The 24,590-nt window shown below is 40.1% G+C and overlaps 1 protein-coding gene across 1 annotated transcript in view; it reads left to right on the top strand.

The window, feature by feature from the left end:
• Positions 1–24,590, top strand: part of Abca13 (ATP binding cassette subfamily A member 13) — a 463,272-nt gene that overhangs the window by 125,098 nt on the left and 313,584 nt on the right. Inside the window, 6 exon segments of the mRNA XM_055624041.1 lie at positions 1,260–1,424; positions 2,600–2,777; positions 4,517–4,656; positions 16,521–16,634; positions 20,532–20,622; positions 22,728–22,904. Of these exon segments, the coding sequence (XP_055480016.1) occupies positions 1,260–1,424; positions 2,600–2,777; positions 4,517–4,656; positions 16,521–16,634; positions 20,532–20,622; positions 22,728–22,904 (865 nt within the window).

The following is a 24,590-nucleotide window of genomic DNA, read 5'->3' as shown; positions in this document are numbered from 1 at the left end:
CTCCAGGGACACAGCAAAGGTGACACTGCCATTAATAACAACAGTGCCCTTTATTAGGCACCTTCCTTACGCACAAATATATGAGAGGTTTCTCATATGTGACAACACTTGGAGATGGGAGAGTGTTCTGCGAGTCACAGGCACATGGACTGCTGCTGAGATTCAAGTACAGCTTCAGGTCACAGGTACTTTCTGACTCACTTGCTGATAGGGAATCCCGGAAGCCTTTGGTGAAGTAGGCTCTGCTGGATTAACATGCTGGAATCTCACTCACTTCCTACCACAAATCAGGGTCCTCGAGGTGTCACTTCTAGATGGCAGCTCTAAGTAGAAAGGGGCATGGGGGCCACTGACAAAAGCTGCATTCTTTCTCCTGCTCCTGCAGTCTCTGCTTTCTCAGTGTGCTAAGAAGGGCATCATTAGCAGAGCGCATTGGCAAATATGAACTGTAGAGCTGGCCAGAACCCCAGAGAACAAAATTAAGAAGCAATGATCATTGGACTTCTTGGCCCCATTTGGAGAACTGATGTGCTGCAGAGGGAGGAGAATCCCTCTGATGTTTCCCACCTGTGGATCATGGGCTGCCTGCTAAACTATCTCAGCCAGCCAAAACATACTCATTGTAGAACCAATACTGAGATGTTGTTCTAGCTTCACCTTGTACATAAGTGAGCAAGGCAGAAAAGATTCTGAATTATTGCAGCTTTACATTCTGTAACTGGGGTTATACAGACAACGGGCAAGCCGTGTAGGGTGTCAAAATGACCTGAGCACAAGTAGGTTTCAAAGCACACTTCCACTGGTCTAGTTTGAAGCTCTGAACTTTTCTTACTGGTTCACTCCAGGAAGCCTTTCATTTTCCTGGTTTTCAATTTGCCCATGCACCACCTCAGGGTGCTAGGAGCACTGTGGGGGAGAGTCCCCATGAGTCACAGAAAAACACTGTTTAATGTTGAGCCCTTTTTCAAATTTCTACCTTAGTCATCTAAAAAAAATGTAGAGAAATATTTTGAAAGCGATTCAAATTCTAACAATTCGTTTCTAGTTTACAATTTAACAATACTGCTATAATTTAATGTGCTCTGCAAAACACAGTTATGTCTACCACAATGCAGAATTTTTATAGAGTGTAACAAATATGCCTTTGAGGTAAGAAAGAATAAAATCAAGAGATCAAGATTTCACTCCTCAAGAGATACTTTTGAGAGTGGAAACAGTATTGATTATTTCATTTTTTTTCCTTTTTTTGGTTCTGTAAGACTCTGATACCTTCTGAAGCAAACGGCTTGCTCAAGTCCCTGTTGGATGTCATTTCCAGCCTCAGCTCCATCCTTGTCAGAGCCCAGCATGCCCTTGAATACCTCCCCGAGTTTCTTCACACATTTAAAATCACTACCTTGCTGGACATGCCAGACTTCCAACAGGTGTGTTTGATCTCCCCAAGATGGGGAAATGTTTTAGTTTGTTCTCTTTGTGTTTGTTCTCTTTACCTTTTGTTTCTCTCCCAACAGCTATAATTTTATTGGACCACAATGTATATGGACAAGGACACTTAATGACATTGGAGCTAACAGCATGACAGGAGGGCCTGGCATTGCCCCAGAACCTTCATGAAAAGTGCTGTGGATCTGTGTCCCACCAGTGAGGAAGCTGAGATAGTTCATGCTTTGTCTGTGAAATAAAAATCTTCAAAGTCAATTATTAGCACAGATGAGATTTCAAGGGCCTGTTTAACTTAATTCTGAGAGCAAATTGCTTTCAAGAACCTTAGAACATTTATTTACATATAAATAATTGGCTTACAAATTACAGATCATTTTCGCCTAATGCAAACACAGACTTGAATTAGGTTAGTGGTTTGATGTTAGCTTTGCTTGAAGTTCTTCTGCCTGGGATGGAACCAGCCAGGGATGGGTAAGGTCAGTTAGAAATGCAGGAGGGGCCAGATAATGATGTGCCCAGAATCGTTGCCAACAGTATGTGCATGTACTCATCCACTGGCTAATTTGGGTAGCTGTCAGGAATCAGTATTAGCTTAGCAGTGTGAACACATGCTACGACTATTAACTTATTTAATAGAGTCATATTATTTAATGAATGACTACTGGTCATTCATTAAATAGGTATGTGAATGTGAGAGCTTACAACTGTGTGCAAACGTGTTTGGGAGTGAGTATGTGTAACGAGGTACGTGTATAAATGCAAATGTGTGAGTATATGTTTAGATGTGTGTATGTGTTCTTGAGTGTGAGAGTGTGAATGCATACATGAATGTGTGTATGAGTGTTTGTGGGTGAGAGAGTGCATGAATGTATGTGAATGTGTGAGTATATAAACGTGTGTTTTACTGTGTGAATGTGTTTGTGTTAATGTGAGTGTGCAAATATGTTTGTGTGAATATGTGTATGTGTGTGTAATTTTCCCCTTCAATCACATATTTTCCAGAGAAAAATCATTGTAATGGTTTCTCAAGAAGAGGACAGATTCAAGCAGTGTCTATTGTTTCTCCTGTATGTTCAGTCAAAGATGGAACTATGCTTCCATCTGAGAAAACAGTTTGAAGTCATAAGTAACTGGCAGTTGCTTTTCTTGTGCTCAGGTTTCCCAGAATGGCCAAGGCAGAAGTTCAGCTTTCTCCTCTTTCCAGTCTGTGATGAAGCTTCTCTGTAAGAACCAGGAGTCTTTCCTCAGCAACTCCAACATGTTTGTTAATTTACCCAGAGTTAATGAACTCTTGGAGGATGACAAAGAGAAGTTCAATATTCCTCATGATTCAAGTAAGAGCCGCCTGAATATGGGTATGTTTGTTTGTACGGTAACAACTGGGTGAGCATGGCAATAGTGTTCTTCCTGGGCTGACCTCTGTTGGCACATTCTGGCCTTGCGTTTTCTCCTTCATTTTCAGCACTCACTGAGTCCTGGCATAATAGTTCCTTGTAGACTCTCCCAGGGCCCTTGATCACAGGCTAATCTTCTTAGCTGTGTCTCCAAAAACTGAATCTAAAACACTTTACCCACCTGAAACCCCAACCCCTTTAATACCCTAGGGCAAACAATGTTGATGACAACATTAAGAACCATCTGGCAGTAGGCCAGTGTATTCCATAGCTGATGAATAATTTGTATGACTGTCAAATATTGAGGTAATTTGGTAGTGAAGACATATATCAGGGTTATTTAACTTTAACAAATTTTGTTTCTTCTTTCTCTAATACTAGTTTCATTTTGTTTTGCATTTGGGAATCTTGACTGATCATCCCTCCTCCATATATCCTCTCATCCATCCATCCATCCATCCATCCATCCATCCATTCATCCATCCATCCATCCATCCACCCATCCATCCATCCACTCATCTACCACCCCCATCCATCCATTCATCCATCATCTCATTCATTCATCTATCCAGTCAGTTGGTTAATTGAGGGCCAATCTTTGTTGATCCTTTTCTATATATTATTTTTTCTAAATGGTTGTCACAGAAACCATTACACAACAATGCAAGCCTCATTTTCCAAAGGGCATGTCAGAAGTTCAGAGAACATTAGATTACTTATCTGAGTTTGCTCAGTTCACAAATCACTGATGATTCTTGGATTCAAGTCTCTTGCTCTATGCATACAGTGATTATTCCTAAGATGAGAATTTCTCCCATCTCTATCAAGCTTGTAATTTAAAGAGCAAGTTATTAAACATAGAATAAACTCTCCAGTCAGGGATGCAAGGATTAGTATGTATTTATATGGTTAGCTTATATTTTAGGGTATTATTTTATCAATTTTATTGTATTTGTGATGAAAAGATTTTTTTCTGTTCATGATATTTTGGAAAGAAGAAATTAATGCAATGATCCAAACAGAGTCATGACATAAGGACAAGATAACACTGCTTTTTCAAGGCTCACTTTTTGGGTAAAAGAACTGGTTATGCTGATGTAATCATAGTTTTTAATAAATGTTGTAATACTTGATTGCCAATCATTACAGTGATTAGCAATGCATTTAAACAACTTAAGTAGACTTGTTATTGCAATCAATTAGCTTTACAGTAAGAGCCACCACAGGAAATGGTTTGAATCAGCATTGTATGATTTAATATACTGAAAGTATTGATCATGATAGTTTTGTACGAATCATCAAAGGGAATCTAGGGCCAACTTCGCAAGAAAATGGACTGTTTATTCTCAATATTATGATTAGTAGAGTAAGAATTTTCTTGATTAAAACTATGTGGAAAGTAATCCCCAATCTCATTCTTAAGGGTCTGAGCCATCACTATTGCAGACAATAGCCTGGATGGTGGGGTCTTGATGTTTCCTAGGGGACAAGACTGCTAAGTCAGGGACAGGAAAATATTGCCAGCTTGCTCCGCTTCCGGGTTACGTCATGAAAATATATCTGAGTCATTTCATTGAAAATTAAGGCCTAATGGAAGTGTATTTCAGTTCCAATATCACTGGACATTTTATATCAACCCAGATCACCTAATAATTTTAACCTTCTTTTAATTGTGGCAGCACCATTTTGTCTGAAGCTCTATCAGGAAATTCTACAGTCTCCAAATGGTGCACTGGTATGGTCTTTTCTAAAACCTGTGTTGCATGGAAAAATACTGTATACACCAAACTCTCCAGAGATTAATGAGGTCATTCAAAAGGTAAGTTAAAACACGTAACATTTTTATAAGCCATACAATACACTGTATGAGGAAGAAATCTTTATATGTGTAGTGGATTTTCTCTATTTGTTGGGTTACATAACATCCTTTCTATTCTTTCCACTTCATTGTGTCCTGACATTACTTTGTCACTCTTGCTGTTATGTGTGGATTTGCTGAGCAGTTAGCTTCGAGAATGCTCTGGAGGAAGGGAGGGTTACCTAGAATCACTAATGCAATGAGCTCACTAACTTTAATATCAAAATTTGAGGACAATTACAGAAAGGACAATTTCAGGTCAGCTAAGGGAACATAGTTCCAGGAAAACATTGGGAATGAATTGAATCCATTTTACTTGATGCATCTGATACTGAAGAGAGAGTTCAGAGAGGCACATGCAAACTGACCTCCTATGTCGTTTTGGTGAGTGATGTCTTTCAAATGGACCATGAGCTTTAAGGTGGCCCTATGGAGAATAACGTGAGATGAGAAGGCCACAAGAGTAGTTCTGTTCGCTTACCTTTTAATATATTGTATAGCTTCTCTAGTATCATTACTGGAAGGCCTCCTATTATAATTGCATTAAAACAATTCTCTTCTGTTGGGGACTTTCTTATCTTGTTTCTTTGTAAATGATTATGCTATATTTTCCTGGGTGTTTTTCTTGTCTCCAGGTGGGCTGTGAGCCTGCGGGCAGCTTGAAGGGTCATTTTCCAAGGACGCAGGAACAATTTGATTTTATCCTCAAATACAGAAGATCCTGCTCCATGAATGACAAACTCCAAACTTAAAATATTAGTGGTAACTTAGATATGCTGTGTGATAGTAGGACCAGTGAGTTATTTTTGGGCCAATGGACTTTCAAGAGAACTAGATTTCTTTCCCTTGTGACTTGTGTGAGATTTCACAGCAAGTCTCTTGGGTACCTGCCACTGGTCACTTAGCCCAGTGGCTACACAGCCCTCAGTGCTCCCCCTGTAGTATTTACAAACTTACTATTTTTAACTTTAAAATGTCCTTTAGGAGGGGTATTTGCTAAACACCTAAGCTCCTATGATGGAATGCTAGCTATCTAGATATTTAATTATGGTTTGTTGCAGTTGCTCTGTCTGTCTGAAGCTCTGCTCAAGGGTTTCATTCTGGCGTCACACTTTCAAGGGATGCTCAAAGCAGCTCTCTGGCCAATGCTAATGCTAGGCAATGCCCTGTCTTTATGAAACATTCTAATTTCTCCCATAGCTCAGAAATTTCATAGAAAATATCTCTATCTCAGCTTTATTTCTTTTTAAAGGCTATGAATTTTTTATAATGATATATGTTAATTTCATTAACATATTTATATTATATTATATACTGTATTTTGTTTTTAAATGGTGGTCTCTTCAGAAGTGTAGAAGAGAAGGCGAACACCCGAGCAAACTAAAAAATAGTACAATGTGAAACGTAGACATTGATGTAGAGGTCCAGACGCCTGGACACAGGGTCAGAGAGGAGCCCCTTATTGCATCAATATTCTGAGAACAGGGTGTCAGAAGAACCAGACAAGATCTTGCTGGTTCTTGCCTGGCTCCTGGAGTTTAGAGGTGGTAATAGAAGTGTGTGTCTGCGCTGCTTGTTTACATGTGTGCAGACTGAGCGCTGTCTTGTTCTACCTAGTTGACGCCACTGGAGACCATGTGCTGTCTTATGTTTGCACCCAGAAGGCTGACTTCATGCCATTGTTCCTCTGAGAAATTATTCTTGCAGTCAACTATGGTCATTTGGTTTTATGAAAATTGGTTCTGGTGTTTAAACACACGCTCACATGTCCCACATAGCGGAATGATACTTGCTACAATGCCGTGCAAGCTGTTGGAGTGATTGGAACTATACAAGGAAGCCATCCTCCCTACTGCAGAGTTTCAGCCAGTGATGGATCATGCAGTCGGTGGTGGTCTTATACTGTTATCGTGGGGCTGCAAAATTCCTGCTGCCCTCTGGTGACATAGTCATTGCACAATGCACTGCTCCTGTGTTTGTGATAATGCTGGTGCACTTTATAAAATAGAGCACTATACTTGATAATGACAAATAATTACGCTACTCTCTTGTGTATTTGGTATACTGTATGTTTATTATTATTTTAGAGTGTCTTCTACTTGTGAAAACATTTTAGTATAAAACAGTAGGCCATGTCCTGGCTGCAACAGCGCCGTACATCTTGTGCTAACTGTGTCTCTTGACTGACTTGTATCGTTTAGTTCATATGTACTCTAAGCTTTGTGCACCACATGATAGTGGTCTGATGATGACAATTTTCAGAATGGATCTTGGACAGCTATGGCTGCTGCTTACTCTTAGTTTCTTTGTTATTTCCTTAACTTAGATAGAAAAAGGAAAGTAAGAAAAAAAAAAACCCTAAAACAAAAGAAACACAGGAAACTACCATTTTTTTTTTTCTGGAAAAATATCAATGTAATGCAAATGGATAATTTTCTATGGGTCAATCTGTGAAGCTGAGGTTGGCACCAGAATTAAATCTCTTGGTCAGGAAATATGTGCCAGTTGGGAAGGCAGGGTTTGAGCAGTCCTTTGCCAAATTATGTGTGGCCTCAGCCTCACTGTTTCTCTTAAGAGGATTCTTTTCCACCATTTGAAAAATGAGACCTGGATGCCCACCACATGTATCATTCAGATCCTTTGACCAAGCCAGGGCAGGGCACAGTCCCTATCCCCTGCATCTTCTGCAGAACGAGCAGGACGCAATGGGGGCAAATGGGAACCTGTGCTGAATTAGTGACATGCACTGAAATATAAAGGTTTTTGTTTCAAGGCCAGATGGAGGAGGTGGCAGCAGTGCTGTTCATACTGCTTTCTTAATTAAAATGTTTCTGTAGGACTGAGCCAAGCATTCTCTTCTCTTTGGTCACAAGAGACCTCCTGGGCCAGAGAGCCAAGAATGTCTTTTTCATTTTGACAGCTATTTTCTCAGAGGTCATGGCAGCAGATATTAGACCTGCCTTTTTATTTGGGCCTAAGGGCTCGTGACTGAGCAGATTTCTGCAGACCAAGGACAGCTTGTAGTGAGGAATGAGGGAGCTGAAGGGTGGTGGCCCATTTCCAGCTCTCCCTGTAGTTCAGGAACTTTCCATATTAGGATCTGTGCTGGGAGCATGAGCCAAGAGCGGAAACCATGTGGATCCCAGACAAGCAGACACACCCAGTGACTGTGACTGTAGGGTAGAGTCTACCTCAGAACAAGACATTAGACAGAGCACTTAGTGTGCCTGCACAACCTCTCCTCGTCTGAGTCCCGTGGCGGTATGCCTCTGTCACCTTCTAAAACGATTGAAGTCATATTCTTGGCATGCGTATGTGGTCTCGACAGTGAATTTTGTCACCTTTTCTTCCCCGTTATAACCATTTTCTGAGTACAGTGTTAACTTTGTTATTATCTTGGGTAATAGGAGGAGACTAAGAAGGTGAAAAAGCAGGTCAAATTTAATATGGATGATTATTACTATTAAAAGCATAGGAGTAAGGGAGAATTGGCCAATAATAGAAAAAGAACACTGGAGACTTCAGTAATGTCAGAGACTGGGAGAAGGGCCTATTTTTGGGACTGGAACAGAACACACCCTTGTGGAAGTTGCCTCTCTTGTTTGACTTGAGTTCCAAACTGCGCTGAAGGGAACACAGCAAAAGGCATAGAGGTGCCTGAGCATCTGTACTCCAGAATATAAGAAGTATGCAAGCTTAACATTGCTCCAGTTTCCAAAGGAGAAAGGTTACAGGGTTCATCCTTGTCACCAGGAACAGGGTTGATGGGAGAATTGCAAGATGCTGACTTGATGATGAGAGCAATGAGTCTTAAGTTGTTTCTTTAGAGAAATGAGATTCTTGAGACAGAGTTTCTATTAAGCTCATCAATTCTCAAGTATAGTTTCTAATCAAGTACAAATTTGAATGGAGGAGGAAGAAGAGATACAGGAAAAGGAACCCTTACACCAAGAGCCCACACTGGCTGAGAACCTTGTGCCTCAGATCTGCTCTAGGGAACAGCAGTTGTGATCTTCAGCTCCCAGATAAACAGACAGTTTTAGGGCTGAATATCTCTGCAAAGGTAGAGCCAGCCAGCACTCACTCCCAGGTCTGTTTGATTTCACAGTCAGTGCCTTTTTTAATATATTTCTGCTACACTTCAATGTTTTCGTGAATTCATACGTGAATAGAGTTCAGTTTCTTCTCTCAATGTAACTGGCCAAGGTGTGGAGACATAGAGAGACAGAGCAGATGACGACAATGGCTTCCTATGCACAGATGAGCCTCAAGCTTTGGAGCTGGTATATCAGGCCGTGACAGGGTGGAGCTCATCTTCAGTATCATCTTTCTACGATTTGCTGAGCATATCTGAATGAGAGGGGATGGCAAATGGACCATGTTACAGTTCTCATAGTTCTGGAATTCTAACATGAATAATTTTATTGTCTCAGATGTAAAATTGTTGTTCATTGAATACTTTTAAAAGGTCTGAGTGTGAGAATGGACACTCCCGAATGCTTTTTTGCCAATTTCTCACAAAAACCAAGTACAATTAGGCTCATTTTATTAATCCAATATAATAAAGGTTAGGGCAATCCATATTTTCAAGCACGTTGGCTATTAAATAAAAACCTGTGGTTCAAAGTGAAGTTTGGGGCCTGCATTGCTGGGGTTCTTTTTTATTGGCCACCAAACAGTAAGGATCCTGTATATGCAATCTGCGCTTCACCAGTTGGCACCCTGGTTAGCTGTTTGAGCACATGGACTGCATTTTATACAGGCCTGTGTAACATTAAGTGTGACCTTCTACCTACCCTTAGAACGCTGTCTGTCTGTAGAAGCTCATCACTTGGAGGAAGAGAATGAACTACACTGCTTAAAGGTGAAGACACGTCATTGCTGTTCTTACCACTTAGTAGTTATATAGCCAAAAACAGAAGTGATGAGTAGACATGAAGTAGTTGGCTTGGATGCTTATCACAGGTGGAATATGTCAGAGAGTAGACATTGCCCAGGCCTGGGTTAGAGCCAGCAGTTGCCACATGGTCTGTCAACATGTTCAGAGCAGTGTTTGAAGGAACTCACAGGCAGGTTGAGGTTGTCCCTGTGGAGCACTGTTCATTCATCTCCAGGGACTTGTATATTATCTAGTCTCACAGAACAAGCACATCCTTAGGCTTTTCGGGGACTGATTCCTTAGAAATCTGGTGTTTTACAGTGATTTATGTCTGACATGTCTTTCATAACATGTAATTATTTAACCCTAGGCAATACTGCTGAGTTTCAATAAATGACTCCATGTTGTACATTTTCACCCACCTAAAACCTTGCCCCAGGCTGAGGCACTGAAAACTTTCTCTCAGATCACTGTTGAGATTCCCACAATCAGAAAGCAGATTTCTACCTATCTATCTATCTATCTATCTATCTATCTATCTATCTATCTATCTATCTATCTACCTACCTATCTATCTATTCATTTATTTATCTATTCACTTTTTATCCCGGTTGTAGTCCCCTCCCTCATCTCCTGTTTCCACCTTTTCTTCCTCCTGTCCTCCTCTCGCTCTCTCCTACTCTCCTAGTCCACTGACAGAGAAGTCCTCCTCCCCTGCTACATGACCCTAGTCTATCAGGTCTCATCAGGACTGCCTGAATCCTCTTCCTCTGTGGTCTAGTAAGATCATACCACCAGGGGGGAGGTGATCAAGGAACAGGCAACAGAGTTCATGTCAGAGACTGCTTCTGTGCCCTTCAATAGGGAACTCACATGGAGACTGGGATACCTAAGGGCTACATTTGAGCAGGGGTTTTAGGTCCTCTCCATGCATGCTCCTTGGTTGGTGCATCAGTCTCCGAAGGCTCCAACCAAAAGCCATGTTACTCTTTGTGAGAGTTGGGTTTACTACTCTGTCCACTATACATATATGTCACCTTCATGGGAAAGACAATTTACTCAAGGATTTTATGAGTTAGTGGTTGAGCCAGGACTCAAACTCATGACCTTGGAACCAACAGCCTTCTTGGAGTTATCTGGTCATTCAGTTCCCTTTGAGGAAAAGAATGTCAAGCCATACCCTCTGTCAATGTCAAAGTCCAGCCCATTTTGTTTGTGGGACTATTGACTTTCCTTCTGTCAGGGACCCCACAAGCTTCATGGCCTGTGAGGAGATGATTTATATGAAGTGAAGAATGAAACTTGGTTTAGCACCAATTTTGCAGTCATGGGGTCAAAACTTCCAGAGTTTTATCTTGTAGTTTATTCTTCTTATATATTTAAGCAAAGTAAAACTTTGGAAAAAAAATGTTTTCACATGACAATTATCACAACAAAGCTTTAGGCATAGTTACATAGAAATTCCACAGCAAGGTAGCAAAGCACCCACGACCCTTACAGTAAGATTAAGTTCAATTGACTGATAAACAGAGCTCAGGCTAGGGCCTAAGGAAGAAAGATTTATAATAAGGTTAAGGATAGATTTTATTAGTACATGGGACCTTTTGAATAAGGATGGGTTCTATTCATTGAGAAACTAAGCTTAAGAGAAGAGTCTAAACAGTGCTCAGAATTTTGGGCTACTCAGGAAGACTGGCTCCATAGAATAGCAAAAAGATCACTAGGTTGTTGGGCTCCAGCCTTCCAGGTGACCAGGTGTTATCTACTTCCTTCCATTAAAGAAAATGGGTCTGTGTGTTTGACAAGCCTGGTTCTTCCAATGCTTTAAATTGAACCTCCTGCATCTTCCCTAGTATCTACTCTTCAAAATCCATCTTTATCCATTTGTTTATGTGTCCACCTACTTTTCTGTTCATCCACTCATCTAGCCATGCATCCATCTGTCCAATGTTTTCTTGTATGACGTGGAAACTGGGGGTGTTCCTTTTTGGCAGGGAAGGGAGAAAGATACTTTGATTTACTCTGATAGCTCTAGAATTCTATTATTAAAATTCCTCACTCTCCTTGGAATGGTAAAGACAAAAGTAGGAAAATATTAGGTACAACAAGAAAAATATAAGCTCAGAGATGTTATTTTATTCTATGACCTAGTCACCTTGTAGTTTCCCATGTATATTAAAAGGATTATTACAAGAGAATTTAGGCTGCCATGTCAACTCAACTGAAGCAGTAGACTTATTTGCTCAATTTTAGTCCATTGAAAGCAGCTCTCCCTTTCCTCTCTCTCTTTTTCTCTTTCCTTCCTTCTCTCCTTCCTTCCTTCCTTCCTTCCTTCCTTCCTTCCTTCCTTCCTTCCTTCCTTCCTTCCTTCCTTCCTTCCTTCCTTCCTTCTATTTCTTCTCAAAATAATTCATCTCTGTTCACTTTCCCCCAACACTCTCTTTATTTCCTTCCTTTCATACTTTCTTCTTCTAAATTAGTTGAGCTCTGTTCTCTCGTCCTCCCTCCCCCAGCTCACCTCTTTTCCTTCTATTCTAGCCCATTTTTGTTCCCTAGGCAATTTCAGTTGGGCATCTGAATCCTTTTAAAAGTCAACCTTTGTCTTTGAGCTCATTGTGTTTACACGCACTGTCCATGGTAGCCGAAGAGTCTCACGCCCCTTTACCAAATTTCCCAGGTCCTGACATTGCTGTAATTCACTCTTAATCAGTTATCCCAGTTTCCCTTCTACTTGTGGGTGTGTCTGCCTATGAGTATGAGTCATCACTGTGTTAGTTCATGTAGCTACCTCAGGTCAGAGACATAATGATCCCATCACTGCCAAGTCCCTGGTATTATCCCTTTATACCCAGCCATATCATTCTCAACCCATTTCTTTCCAAGTCCCTAGTCTGAAGTCCCCTGATGTCTATTGCATTTTGTTGCTTCTAGATTGTTAAAAAAGTGACATAATTTAGTAGGAAAGGTCTGGGCACTGACTTATTTTTATTTAGCTTAATTCCCTAAAATTTTATGTATAGTAATTTACTCTCTTTATTGCTGACTAATATTTCCTGGTAACATATGTGTCATAGCCTTCTGTTGGTGCTGTTTTTTTTTTTTTTTTTTTTTTTTTTTTTTTTTTTTTTTTTTTTTTTTACACCATTGATCATATTAAGGATATCTAAGTTACTTCTTGTGTTTGGATGTCATTTTTTTTGTTCCTTTTTTTTCTTGCATTCCTGTAGATTAAATATTTCATTGAATTCTCTATCTTAAACTCATTGGTTTAGGGTCTCCTCTTCTTGGAAAAGAATCTACCATGTTTTTACATGTATCTCTTTGTACCGTGTTCTCCGTGGTAGTTATGTGAACCGTAACACATATCCAGGGCAGTCTACACTAGAGTTGACGTTTTGCCACTCCGAGTCGGGTGGGAAGCTCACCTTGGCTTAGGACATCTTACCCTCCCATAATTAAGCTCACTGGCAGCTGTGGCTTCCTGCTGCCCTGCCTCACAAGAGAGGGTAGCCCTGCATGTTGCCATCCTGAGGAAAGGTTGAAGTTTAGCTTCAAACACAGTTATTTATGGACCATCTGGACTTTTTCATCATTATTAAGTTAAAAACAAACAAACAAACAAACCTGTATCAGTTGGAATATCTCCTAAGCCAGGGGTGGGTACCCTTATGTGCCACTCACTGATCCTTGTGGGAATTTTGGCTGACTTGATCTTGCGCAGGCCTTGGGCAGACAACTACTGCTGCTCTGAGTCTGTGTGTACAACAACCCTGTTATGTTCAACAGACAGCACTTCACAGCGCTCCTCCCCATTCTCCAGCTCTCACCTTCTTTCCTCTCCCCTGTCCCATGATGCTCCCTGCGCCTGGGGGTAGAGAGTGCTGATATAGTTCCATTTAGAGATGAACATTCACAGACACTTCGTCTCAGTGCTGACACCAGATATGAGTTTGTACTAACTGCTGCCCACTGCAGAAAGAAGCTTCTCTGACCAAGGCTGTGGGTACCACAAATCTAAGGTATAAACATAAACATTTAGAAGGCAATTTACCAACAGCAAGTTTCCTATTAGTGCTTTGCGCCTTCATGATCATGGGCTTTGGACTAGATCTACTATACCAGACAAGCAAGAGCTTCCTTTTGTAGAATGGGCCTCAAATCTGATCAGAGAGCATTTGGCTAATCCCATCATAGCTATGTCAGGGGTATAGCAGTAGGGTGCATTTTGCCTGACGGGTTGGGATTACAACATGTACAGTCCAGCAATGGGTAAGCCTGCTGATGTATCTGATCCCCTAGCAGGCTGTGGAGCAACTTCTCACACTGAAACCAACAGCATGGATGATGCTTCCTGTTAGTTTGAGATTGATCTCGCTATGTCCTGCATCAAAACTGGCCAGACTTATGTTTGAGCCAGGGTCTCCCTGAACTTGGAGCTCACTGATTTGGCTAGTCTGGCTGAGCAGCATGCCCTGGGAGATTCTCATGTCTCTGCACCACAACTGCTGGTGTTTCCGGTGTCATGTACCCATACCTAGCGGTTTACATAAATTCTGGGAATCAAAACTCAGGCCTTTATGCTTATGAGGCAAGGGTTTTTCTAATTAAACATTTTTCTAGTTCCTTTTTTGTTTCTCTTCTTCTTTTTCTTCTTTTTAACTCATAACATTTGAAGATTGTGCTCTTGGTGACCAAGGGCCTCATCAGATTGGTCACTGGTTTCATACCTTTTCCATCAATACAATAACTAGAGTATAGTTTATAGATGAGGATTTTTCATTTTGTTTTTTAGCATCTGTATTATCAAACATAAAACCAGACTTCATATCTCAATATGTGCTATCAGGATTTTTCATTTGGTAGCATTGCTGATATTATTATATACAAATTATCCTGAATTTTAAAATTATTTTATATTTATCTATATGTCTTTGTTAGTTTCAGCTGTCAATTTGACATAACTCAGAGTCACACAGAAAGGGGGAACCTCAGTTGAGGAATTGCCTAGATCAGATTGGCCTGTGGCCATGTCTGTGGAGCACCTTCTTAGTTGCTAACTGATATAAGAGGGCCCAGCTCACTGTAGATGGTGCTATTCCTGCACAGGTAGGCTTGGACTATATAAGAAAGGTAACTGAGCAAGCCAAAGACAGCAAGCCGTGTTCTTCTGTGGGCTCTACTTTAGTTCTTGCCCAGGTTTCCCTTGGGGATGAATAGTAACCTGTAAGCCAAATAATCCTTTACTTTCCCAAGTAGCTTTTTGGTCATGGTATTAATCACAGCAATAGAAAGCAAACTAGGATTCATTATTTATGGTATATTAAATGATTTAGATGAATTTTAGTCGTTCAGCAAATATTAAATAACCAGGAATTGAGCTTCCCAGAGACTTACACATTGTGTTATTTATGCCGAGGAATCTCCCAATCTTCTGGTTCTGTAAATCATTTATGCTTTATATTTATCTTGACTAATCTCTTCCTTCTTTTTTCCTTGGATATTGTTTTATGTTTTTACTTATATGTTTTTAAATTATTTATTTGTTGAAATAACGTATCATTTCCCCCTTCCATTTCCACCCTTCAACCCCTTTTAACTACCTCCACACCCTACCTTGTAATCTTTCAAATTAGAAAAGTTTTTAGTAGACTGTAAAATCTGGTGGGCTGGGAGGAGCAAGAATATCACCTGCCTGTATTATTATTTTTATTAATGTATTAAATGCATGACTAACCTTTACTTTTCAGGTTAATAACAAATATATTTAGATATGAACTTTGGTTATACCCAATACATTTGATAACTAATAGTATTCTAATTGTCTATAAGGTAATTTATTCAATACACTCTTAAAACTTGAGGAAATATGATTAATGATAATGTTTTAAATTTCAAAATTTTAGTTAGGATATTGAATTTGATATTGCTTTCTCTATATATCTATGCATATTCACACACTCATATGGATTCATATGTGTCTGCAGCTATTCTGTATATCAGAGTTAAGAGTTCATATAAGTCTCTAATTTGTAGAGCAAATTTGCTTTTGTAATGTATTCAACACCTGCATGCCTGCGTGATTTTTTAAAACAACATACTGCACATTTGATGTGCACTCAATCTCCTGCCAAAGCAGCAATATATTCGTTTAGCTTAGTGCTTACAACACTCTCTGCACTTGCTTTTCCTGAATACTGAAATGAAGTGTTAGAGGCTTCTTCTGTTAGCTATAGTGAATGTTCTTTACGTCCCGTACTGGCAGAAGAGGCTCCCAGTGACCCTTAGGAGAAATGATCAGACCCTTAAATTCTCCTTCCTTATTGCTTTTTTGATAGTATAAAAGACAATTTTCAATATTAGATGTAATTGTTGCAACTGTCATCTTTTGGATACAACTTTATACTCATTTAAGTTGTTTTCCTAGCATGCGCGCGCGTGCACACACACACACACACACACACACACACACACACACTATTCTGAGAGGAAAAAGGTATAAACATTTTTATGGGCTTGTGACTGTGTATAATTTTATAACATCAAATTAGTTTTGAAAACTTGTGTAAGAATTTATTGCCAGCAGCAATAAAGGAATAACATTTAATGTCTGCTAGTGTTGGGAAGGAAACATATAGCTACTAGTTGAGGACATATTTTGGAGTAGGTGAAGATGCGAGCAAATATATTTTTCTTAGTCAGGATGTATGAAGACATTTCCTTTGCACACCAGTGGGCCTAACCCTGGGGATAAAGTGGTAAGTGTCAGACAGTATGTGATGGGAAGATCTAGAAGACAGTTCTGAGAGCCCAGGCTCCTTAGAGGGCATTGGGACACTTTCATGCAGATTTCTGATGCTGTAATGACCATGCCGCGCATGCCGTTTGCTGCCTTGTTCTAGCTTGACACAACAATTAAAGACATATATTCATGTGCTCTACATTGCAGGCTAATTACACTTTTTACTTCGTGGATAAGATAAAAATTTTATCAGAAACACTTCTGAAGATGGCCAGCGTTTTCCAGGGAAGTGGGAGTGGCCGAGTGTTCAGCCAGTTGCAGGTATGTCGCCTGACTGAGGGCTGGGACCCACCCCTGCTGATTGGCTGAGATTCTGGAGTGTCCCTGTAGAAAACTTAACTATTCTGAAGCATGCTTGGGTCCCACAGTTGACTAGCAAAGTTGTCAGTGGTTGGATAGGTTTTTCAAAATCTGTGATTTTTTAGAGTTTTCCCCATGCAAATTAGCACTATGTAAAAACTAATAATTTACTAATACTGATATTTAAAATTTTTTATTAAATTTAATGTTTTAAAAATATTTTACATTGTATGGGTCACCCAAAACAGAAACACAAAATACAAACCAAAACACTAGATGAGAGCAGAAAGGGGACTGTCTGGGAAGGAGGGGTTCAGCAAGAATAGGAGGGGAATGAGAGACGGCCATAGGGCATGAATATAATACAATTTAGTATGTACATATATGGAGATGTCATGATGAAACCCATTATTACATATAATTAATATATGTGAATAAAAATAATACTCCAGTATTGACAAATATGGTTTAAACTGGCCCATTTCTTCAGAGCCCAAGAGCCATCACTTATAATTGCTTAGGCAGGCCGACAAGTAACTTTTGGGCACTTGTAGAATCATAACATGAAAATCTAGTGATGTGAGATAATTTGCCCACATTTTTGTCCATGTTTGACCTACACGTTACCCACTGGACAAATAGTTCATGCTGTAGACTTGGGAGCCACAATGGGTAGGCGTGAGTCCACGTTCCCATGCTTACACCAGCCATGTGATGTGATCTAGTCACTGTACAGGCTTTTGCATTGAGAATAAGGAAATAATAGCATCTTTGAATGTAAGCGAGCTGAGCTTTGCGGTTGGCCAGGGATGCAAAGATGTTGGTTGGTTCTCTAAGAGCAGTTAATCTCTAGCCCTTGGGAATGTGGCTGTTGGTAGGGAATTCGGATGGTGGTAGGTTGCTCATGCCCCAGTGGGTTGCGGCCCACCCACATGCACTTGGGAGTACTAACTTGACTCGGAAAGTTTAATTATAAGAAAAATCACATTAAAGGATATGAGACTGAGAGAGATGGGACAGGGGATGCTAGGGGGAGTCGGACAAGGTGGTGCTGGATGGATATGATCAATAGACACTGTATAAATGCGTGAAGCTTTCAGAGAATAAGAAACACTAGCTTGAGGTGGGCATGGTGGCACTCACCTTTAATCCCAGCACCTGGAAGTTTGAGGCCAACCTGGCCCCATAAAGTAAGTCCAAGACAGCCAGAGCTCTACTACGAAGAGAAACTCTGTCTCAACCCACCCTCCACCCCCCCAAAAAAAAAATCCAAAATAAATAAATAAATAAAGATATTAGTTTGAAAAGAAAGAATTTCACCACCACAACAGTTGCTAAAGCAAAAGGAGCAGGAGCTGGGAAAGAACTGAGGCAAGAGCATGCGATGATGTTCAGATCTAACACAAAGCAAGGAGACAGACATAAAATGAGGAGACGAGGCTCCAGACTGCAGCCAGCCTTGTGCCGTCACAAACACGGCATCTAGTTCCGTAACAGTATTCTTCTTCAATTTGTTTGCCCATGAATTCTTTTGTTAACACAGGTCTCATCAGCTTTTCTGTAATGGACCCAAACAGAAGATACTGTAGGTTTTTTAGGGTCTCTGTTGTAGCTATAAAGATCAGCATCCTGCATTGTAATTACCAAGGCAACAGTGCATAAGGTGCCACTAGAACATGAGAACACTAGAAAGAGGAGCCTGATGCCTAAGAAGTCTGCAGTTGGTTGAGCAGCGCTCATAAGAATGTCAGAAATTAGAGTCACGCACTTGCCTTACAGACCTTACTCAGGCCTTCTAGTCACAGAGTACTTCCTACTCTTTGTTTTTTAAAAAATTATTTATTATTATTTATTCACTTTGTATCCTGGCTGTGCCCCTCTCCCTCATCTTCCCCAATCCCACCTTCCCTCCCTCTTCTCCCCCTATGCCCCTCCCCTAGTCCACTGATAGGGTGGGTCCTCCTCCCCTTCCATCTGACCCTAGTCTATCAGGTCTCATCAGGACTGACTGCATTGTCTTCCTCTGTGGCCTGGCAAGGCTGCATCCCCCAGCGGGAGGTGATCAGAGAGCCAGCCACTGACTTTATGTCAGAGACAGTCCCTGTTCTCATTATTAGGGAATCCAGTTGGAGACTGAGTCTATGGGCTACATCTGACCAGGGGTTTTAGGTCCTCTCCATCCATGGTCTTTGGTTGGGGAACTTTTTTTTTTTCTCTGTTGGTCTCCTTTTGGAGCTCCTCCAGGTCTTTCTATCTCCCCCTTATTTCATACTTCCTGTTCTCAGACTTGAGATCTTGCTGGTGGAAAGCTGTCAGTGCTTATCGTGAAGTCCAAGCCTGGCTCTGCCACTAGATGGAGTCCTTACCACTTTTAGGTTCTGCCCCATCTGTTCCACAGTTGATTTTCCTTCCAGTAAAAGGTAGCTGTAATTTCCCCCAGAGAATTCTTGTGAGATTAAATGAACTAATGTGTAATAAAGAACCCTGTACACTGTCTGGCAAATAGCTGAGGCCCAGCGAAGGAAGACAGGCAAGATTTAAGAAAGAGCAAGCAGCCAGACTTTATAACACAGACTTTTCTCCAGAGTCCGGACTAGGTGAAACTGCTGAGGGACAAGGCAGGGGGGAGAAGGAAAGGGGTTAATCACAGAGGGTACAGATCTCACGAGAAGGCCTAATGTGCTGCCATTTGAGGTTGCACAAAGAGAACTGTCACTATCCACCCAAAAGTCCTTAAAAATAAAACTTGTTTAGGTATACATGTGTGTATTCTCTCTACCATGTGGGTCCAGGGAATTGAATTCAGGTCATCAAGTTTGGTAGCAAGAGTCTTTAACTACTGAGCCATCTCACCTTTCCAGAACTGGCACATTTTATAGCACTCACATCTTAATTCTGGCACAAAGACCCACTGTGTCTGCAGTTTTCCTGCTGGTTGTTGGGTATGGCCAAGTGTTCTGATTTTGCACCCAGTGCAAAACCAAACTGTAGAATTTTATTGTCAGATTAATTTTGGAGCAAAGCCATTGACATGCGAGTCAACATAAGAGCAACGAGAGGAAAGAGAGGCAGAAGCTGCGTTTTGCAATCAGGCCTAAGAAAAGATCTGGGAGCGGCTGGAGTCCTTTTGGGTGACCACTACCTTTCTGCAGACATCAGGTTTGCACGAATATGACACAGAGGAGGAACCATGGGAAAGAAAAGATAGCCCTGTGGCTTCGTTAGGAAAATTTGCCCAAATTTACTAATTTTCAGTATTAGAACATCATTGTAATTATAATTTTTATAATCACTATCTTTATTTTTCAAGGTTCAAGACTTAGTATGATGTCTTATCTTAGGGTTTCTATTGCTGTGATAAAATGCCATGAGCCAAAACAACTTGGGGAAGAGAGGGTTTATTTCACTTATGCTTTCAAATCATGGTTCACCATTAAAGGAAGTCAAGGAAGGAACCTGGAGGCAGGAACTGAAGCAGACGTCATGGAGAAGTGCTGCTTACTGGCTTGCTTTTCATAGCTTGCTCAACCTGTTTTATATATATATCCAGCAGCACCAGGGTGGCACCACAGACAATGATTTCTGCCTTCTCACATTGGTTATTGATCGAGAAAATGCCTCAAAGTCTTGCCCACCAGGCTGATCTGGTGGGGAACATTTTCTCAACTGATATTCACCTTTTTCAAATGCCTCTAGCTTTTGTCAGGTTGACAACCAACCTGTATAAAACTTCTTTTAAGTGGATACATTTTATGTTTCTTTTTTCTGTGTCATCACACTTGGAGTAAGTTGATAAGTATTATTGAACAAGAAGGCATGATGCAATCATTTCTGTTAAGCTTCCTTCCTTTATTTTAGGATGCTCTGAGAAACAAATTTATAAGAAACTTTGTAGAGAGCCAGTTGCATATTGATACAGACAAGCTCACTGAAGATCTGCAGACATATGGTAAGGGTGTGTGGATGGCTTGGGTTGGATTCATCTGTCCAGGGCTGCGCTGCTTGGATCCTACTCCATTGACTATGTAGTTTATGAAATTTTACCTTTACTCTTTTCATTCCTGTTTCACTAACTCTAACCTTAAAGGTTTGAAGAAGTATGTCACAAAGTTTGTTCACATATGCATTTCTCTGGTTACATCAGGGAGGCTAGAGAAGGGAAGTGTTCGTTTAGGCATGACACATTTATTGAAAAATAACTGGTGAATATTCTATTTGCAAAAGTGGTAATGATAGGTTGAATATCTCTTACTTAAAATGCTTGGAACACAAGAGTTTCAGATTTGGGAAGGTTTGCATATACTGAAAGGAGTAGTTTGAGGATGGTTTCCAAACCGACATACAAAATTCTTGTAGCTATTACACACCATTTTGAAGATAATTTTGTACATTAATTTCCAGTATTAAACCAAATTTCATGATGTGAGATTTTTCCACTTGTGATTTCATTAGAGCCGTCTGTTTTACTTTGTGATTTTTTTTCATGCTGATTTTCTTTATCTAGGGTTCATCTCCCATGAATTTATTTAAATTGTTGTTATTTTCCATTTATATCTTTTTGGGTAGTTTCTAGCTCTTTTACTGAAAGTCTATTTTCAGTGTAATTAGGCCTAATTATATTTTAATTCCCTGCTATTAACTATACTGTGTGTCTTTTGTTGGTCTTTATTTTTTTTTTGTGAATTTTGGTTATTCTTTATCTCCATGAATATTAATTTTTTAAATTGATTTGAGTTTCTTAGTTTTGAGTGATACTCAGTAGCAGGATTCCTGGGTACCCATTTTTATTTCAGATCTCAGATCTTCAAATCTTTCCTGCCTTGCTTATTGTTTGAAGACATAAATAAATATTTTTAATCTTAATGCTTATTTAATATTGTGCGTATAGACACACCCATGTGTACATGCAGAGCCTGAGGCAGCATCTCACATCCCTCGCTGTTGCTCCTTACTTTATTCCCTTGAGACAGGGTCTCTCCCTGAACCTGGGGCTGGCTGCTTTTTGCCTAGCCTTGTCCCCACTTCTTATATCCCTAACCCAACACCAAGATGACAAATTTGTACGGGCACCCCCAGCTTTTTCAAATATTGGAGTTCCCTCCCTCCTCCCGTCCCAATCCCTCCCTTCCTCCACCCTCTGCACGCATGCCCCTCCCCAAGTCCCTCTGTGGTTCTTTAATCCTAGGATTATTATTCTACAATTAAGGAAAATTCCTTGTCATCATTCCTGTAACATTTGTTACCTCCATTATAAAAAAAAAATGCAATTTTTATGTTTAGAGTTAAAAAATTATCAGGGTTTGCTTGTTGTGATGAAATCCCTAATATAAACAGCCTGTTGGAGGAAGGATTACTTTGACTCAGAGTTCAGAGATGTCATTCCATCATGATGGGAAGGGTGTGCCTTAATGAACAGCTTAAATGATATCAGGAAGCAGAGGAAAGGTCATGCAGGAAAAGGTCAGGGCAAAGCCAATGCCTTGGTGACCTACTTCCTGTAAAGACCTATCCTCCTACTTTTCACCTTTGCCAAATAGAGCCATCTAAAATTCATCTATTGGTTAGGTAAGAGCCTTCATGAAAATCAGTAATTTCTTTGATTTTTTTTCCTCATTTGAGCTATCAGCATTACAGAATATGTACATATTTGTACATATATATGTATATATATTTTCTGACAGCAAACTAAAATATATTTATACATAATATATTTATAATAATTTTATAATTATATAATGTAATATATTAGATATTACCTTTGCCAAATAGAGCCATCAAAATTTTATCTATTGATTAGGTAAAAGCCTTCATGAAAATCAATAATCAGTAATTTTCCATTCAAATTGGAAAAATTAAAGAAAGTGTATATATATGAGAGTTTGCTATTGGCAAATATTTAATTTTGTGTATAAACAAAAGTAGACTTATTTGAGCTATTTTTAAATGAAGAAACATGTTTAATTTTATATGTATTTTTGTGCTGCCCACTGTATAAATAGCAAGCACTGGAGTGAAAGAGAAGTTGATTTGTTCTAATTTGTTTGCTGTCCCCAGGAAGGATGCTGGACAAGATGTTTAACCATGTGGGGGCTGGACACTTTCAGTTCTTGGGTGGTATCTTGGCCAATCTCTCTTCCTGTGTGGTGTTGGACCGATTCCAGGCAATAGAGACTGTTGCCACCCTGGAGACCAAGGCACACAAACTCATGAAGCAGAATAATTTCTTGGCCAGTAAGTACTTGGCAAAAAAAATGTGTTCACCAAGGCACCAGCTCCAATAGGTGGTCATTTGTCTCGTCTCCCTAAGTGCATGTTAAGTTTTCTCAGGAAGAAGTCTTACAGAGAAACCATAAAATGGAACAGAGGTGTATTCACTGAGCTAGTGAAAAGATGTCTCCTATGCTGTCACAATCCCCAGGGTACCACTCCCTGCTATGTCTGTCTGCACTGCTTTTGACTTATTTCATGGTCAAATCTCACACAAGAAGCAGTGTACTCAAACTCCCTCCATCAATCTTATTTTTTTATCGCAGTATCTTGATGCTCTGAAATAGGAAAGAGAAAATACAATGGCCAGTTAGATTCTATTACTGATTGTACATCTGTTCAGCATAAGTGATAAGTGTGATGCATCCTTACATCCTTTTTGAACAGACACCAGATTATTACTTTTGTTGCTGTTTGGTGCTGGGGATTTAAGCAGGACCTTGAGCAAACTCAGTACATGCATGGCTGCTAGACTATATCTCCAACTCCACAGAGTTTATTGTCATTTGAGATGAGTTTTCTAGGGATGCAGGGATGCTGTAGCAAAATCCTACCAAGTTCAGCCTGCAGTCAGTTCTGCAGACTGGAAGTCTATAGTCAAGATGACCCCTGGTTTTCTTTGATGGCTGTTAGGGAAGGCTTTATGTGGGCATATATTGGATTATTGATGCATGTGTCTTCCCAAAATCTCATCTATGCATGCATCTGCGAAATTTCGCCTTTTCATAAGGATGCAGTCATTTTGACTTGAAGTCTACTCTCACAGCATCATTTTAACATGACAACCCCTTTCAAGGTATAATCTTCACAGGTGGGAGATGGATGGCATAAAGGATGCTTGTTGTTGTGCAAGCTCAAGACCTAAGTTCAAATCCACAGCACCCATGTTAAAAACAAAAACAAAAACAAAAACAAGGTTGTGGCTACATAAATAAATTTGAACACAGGGAACTTCCCAGAGACTCATACTCCAACCAAGGACTATTCATGGAGATAACCTAGAACCCTGACAATGCAGCCAGTTCTGATGAGAACTGATAGACTAAGATCAGAAAGAAGGAGAGGAGGACCTCCCCTATCAGTGGACATGGGGAGGGGCATGCATGCAGAAAGAAGGGGGAAGGGTGGGACCAGGAGGGGAGGAGGGAGGGGCTTATGGGGGGATACAAAATGAATAAAATGTAATTAATAAAAGTTGAATTAAAAAAATAGTTTCAAAAAAAAAAAAAAGGACTGACCCCCGATGTGATAGCTGCAGAGACAGAATTGTTAAGGCTTCGTGTCTGCCAGCCTAGCTCCACGTTCAGAAAGAGATGCTGCCTCAGGGGAATAGGACAGTGATGGTGGAAAAGGACCCTTAATGCTTCCTTTAGCCTCCACACGCATGCACATACACTTACACACATATACATTTAACACACACACACACACACAAATACATACATTAAGAAGACACACAGTCACACACACAAATGTATACATTAACCAGACATACACACAGTCACAGTCACAGTCACTCACACACACTCATAAACAAAGACACATATAATCATACATCTAAATACAGCCCTCCCACAAAGACATATATATATATACATATACAGCACTCACATGATGTTCTCTTCTAGGAGTATCACATTCTGATTTCCA

Source organism: Psammomys obesus, unplaced genomic scaffold (genome assembly GCF_907164565.1).
Source record: "Psammomys obesus unplaced genomic scaffold, mPsaObe1.curated_primary_1811, whole genome shotgun sequence".
NCBI lineage: Eukaryota > Metazoa > Chordata > Mammalia > Rodentia > Muridae > Psammomys > Psammomys obesus.
This window is presented reverse-complemented; position numbering and strand designations above follow the sequence as displayed.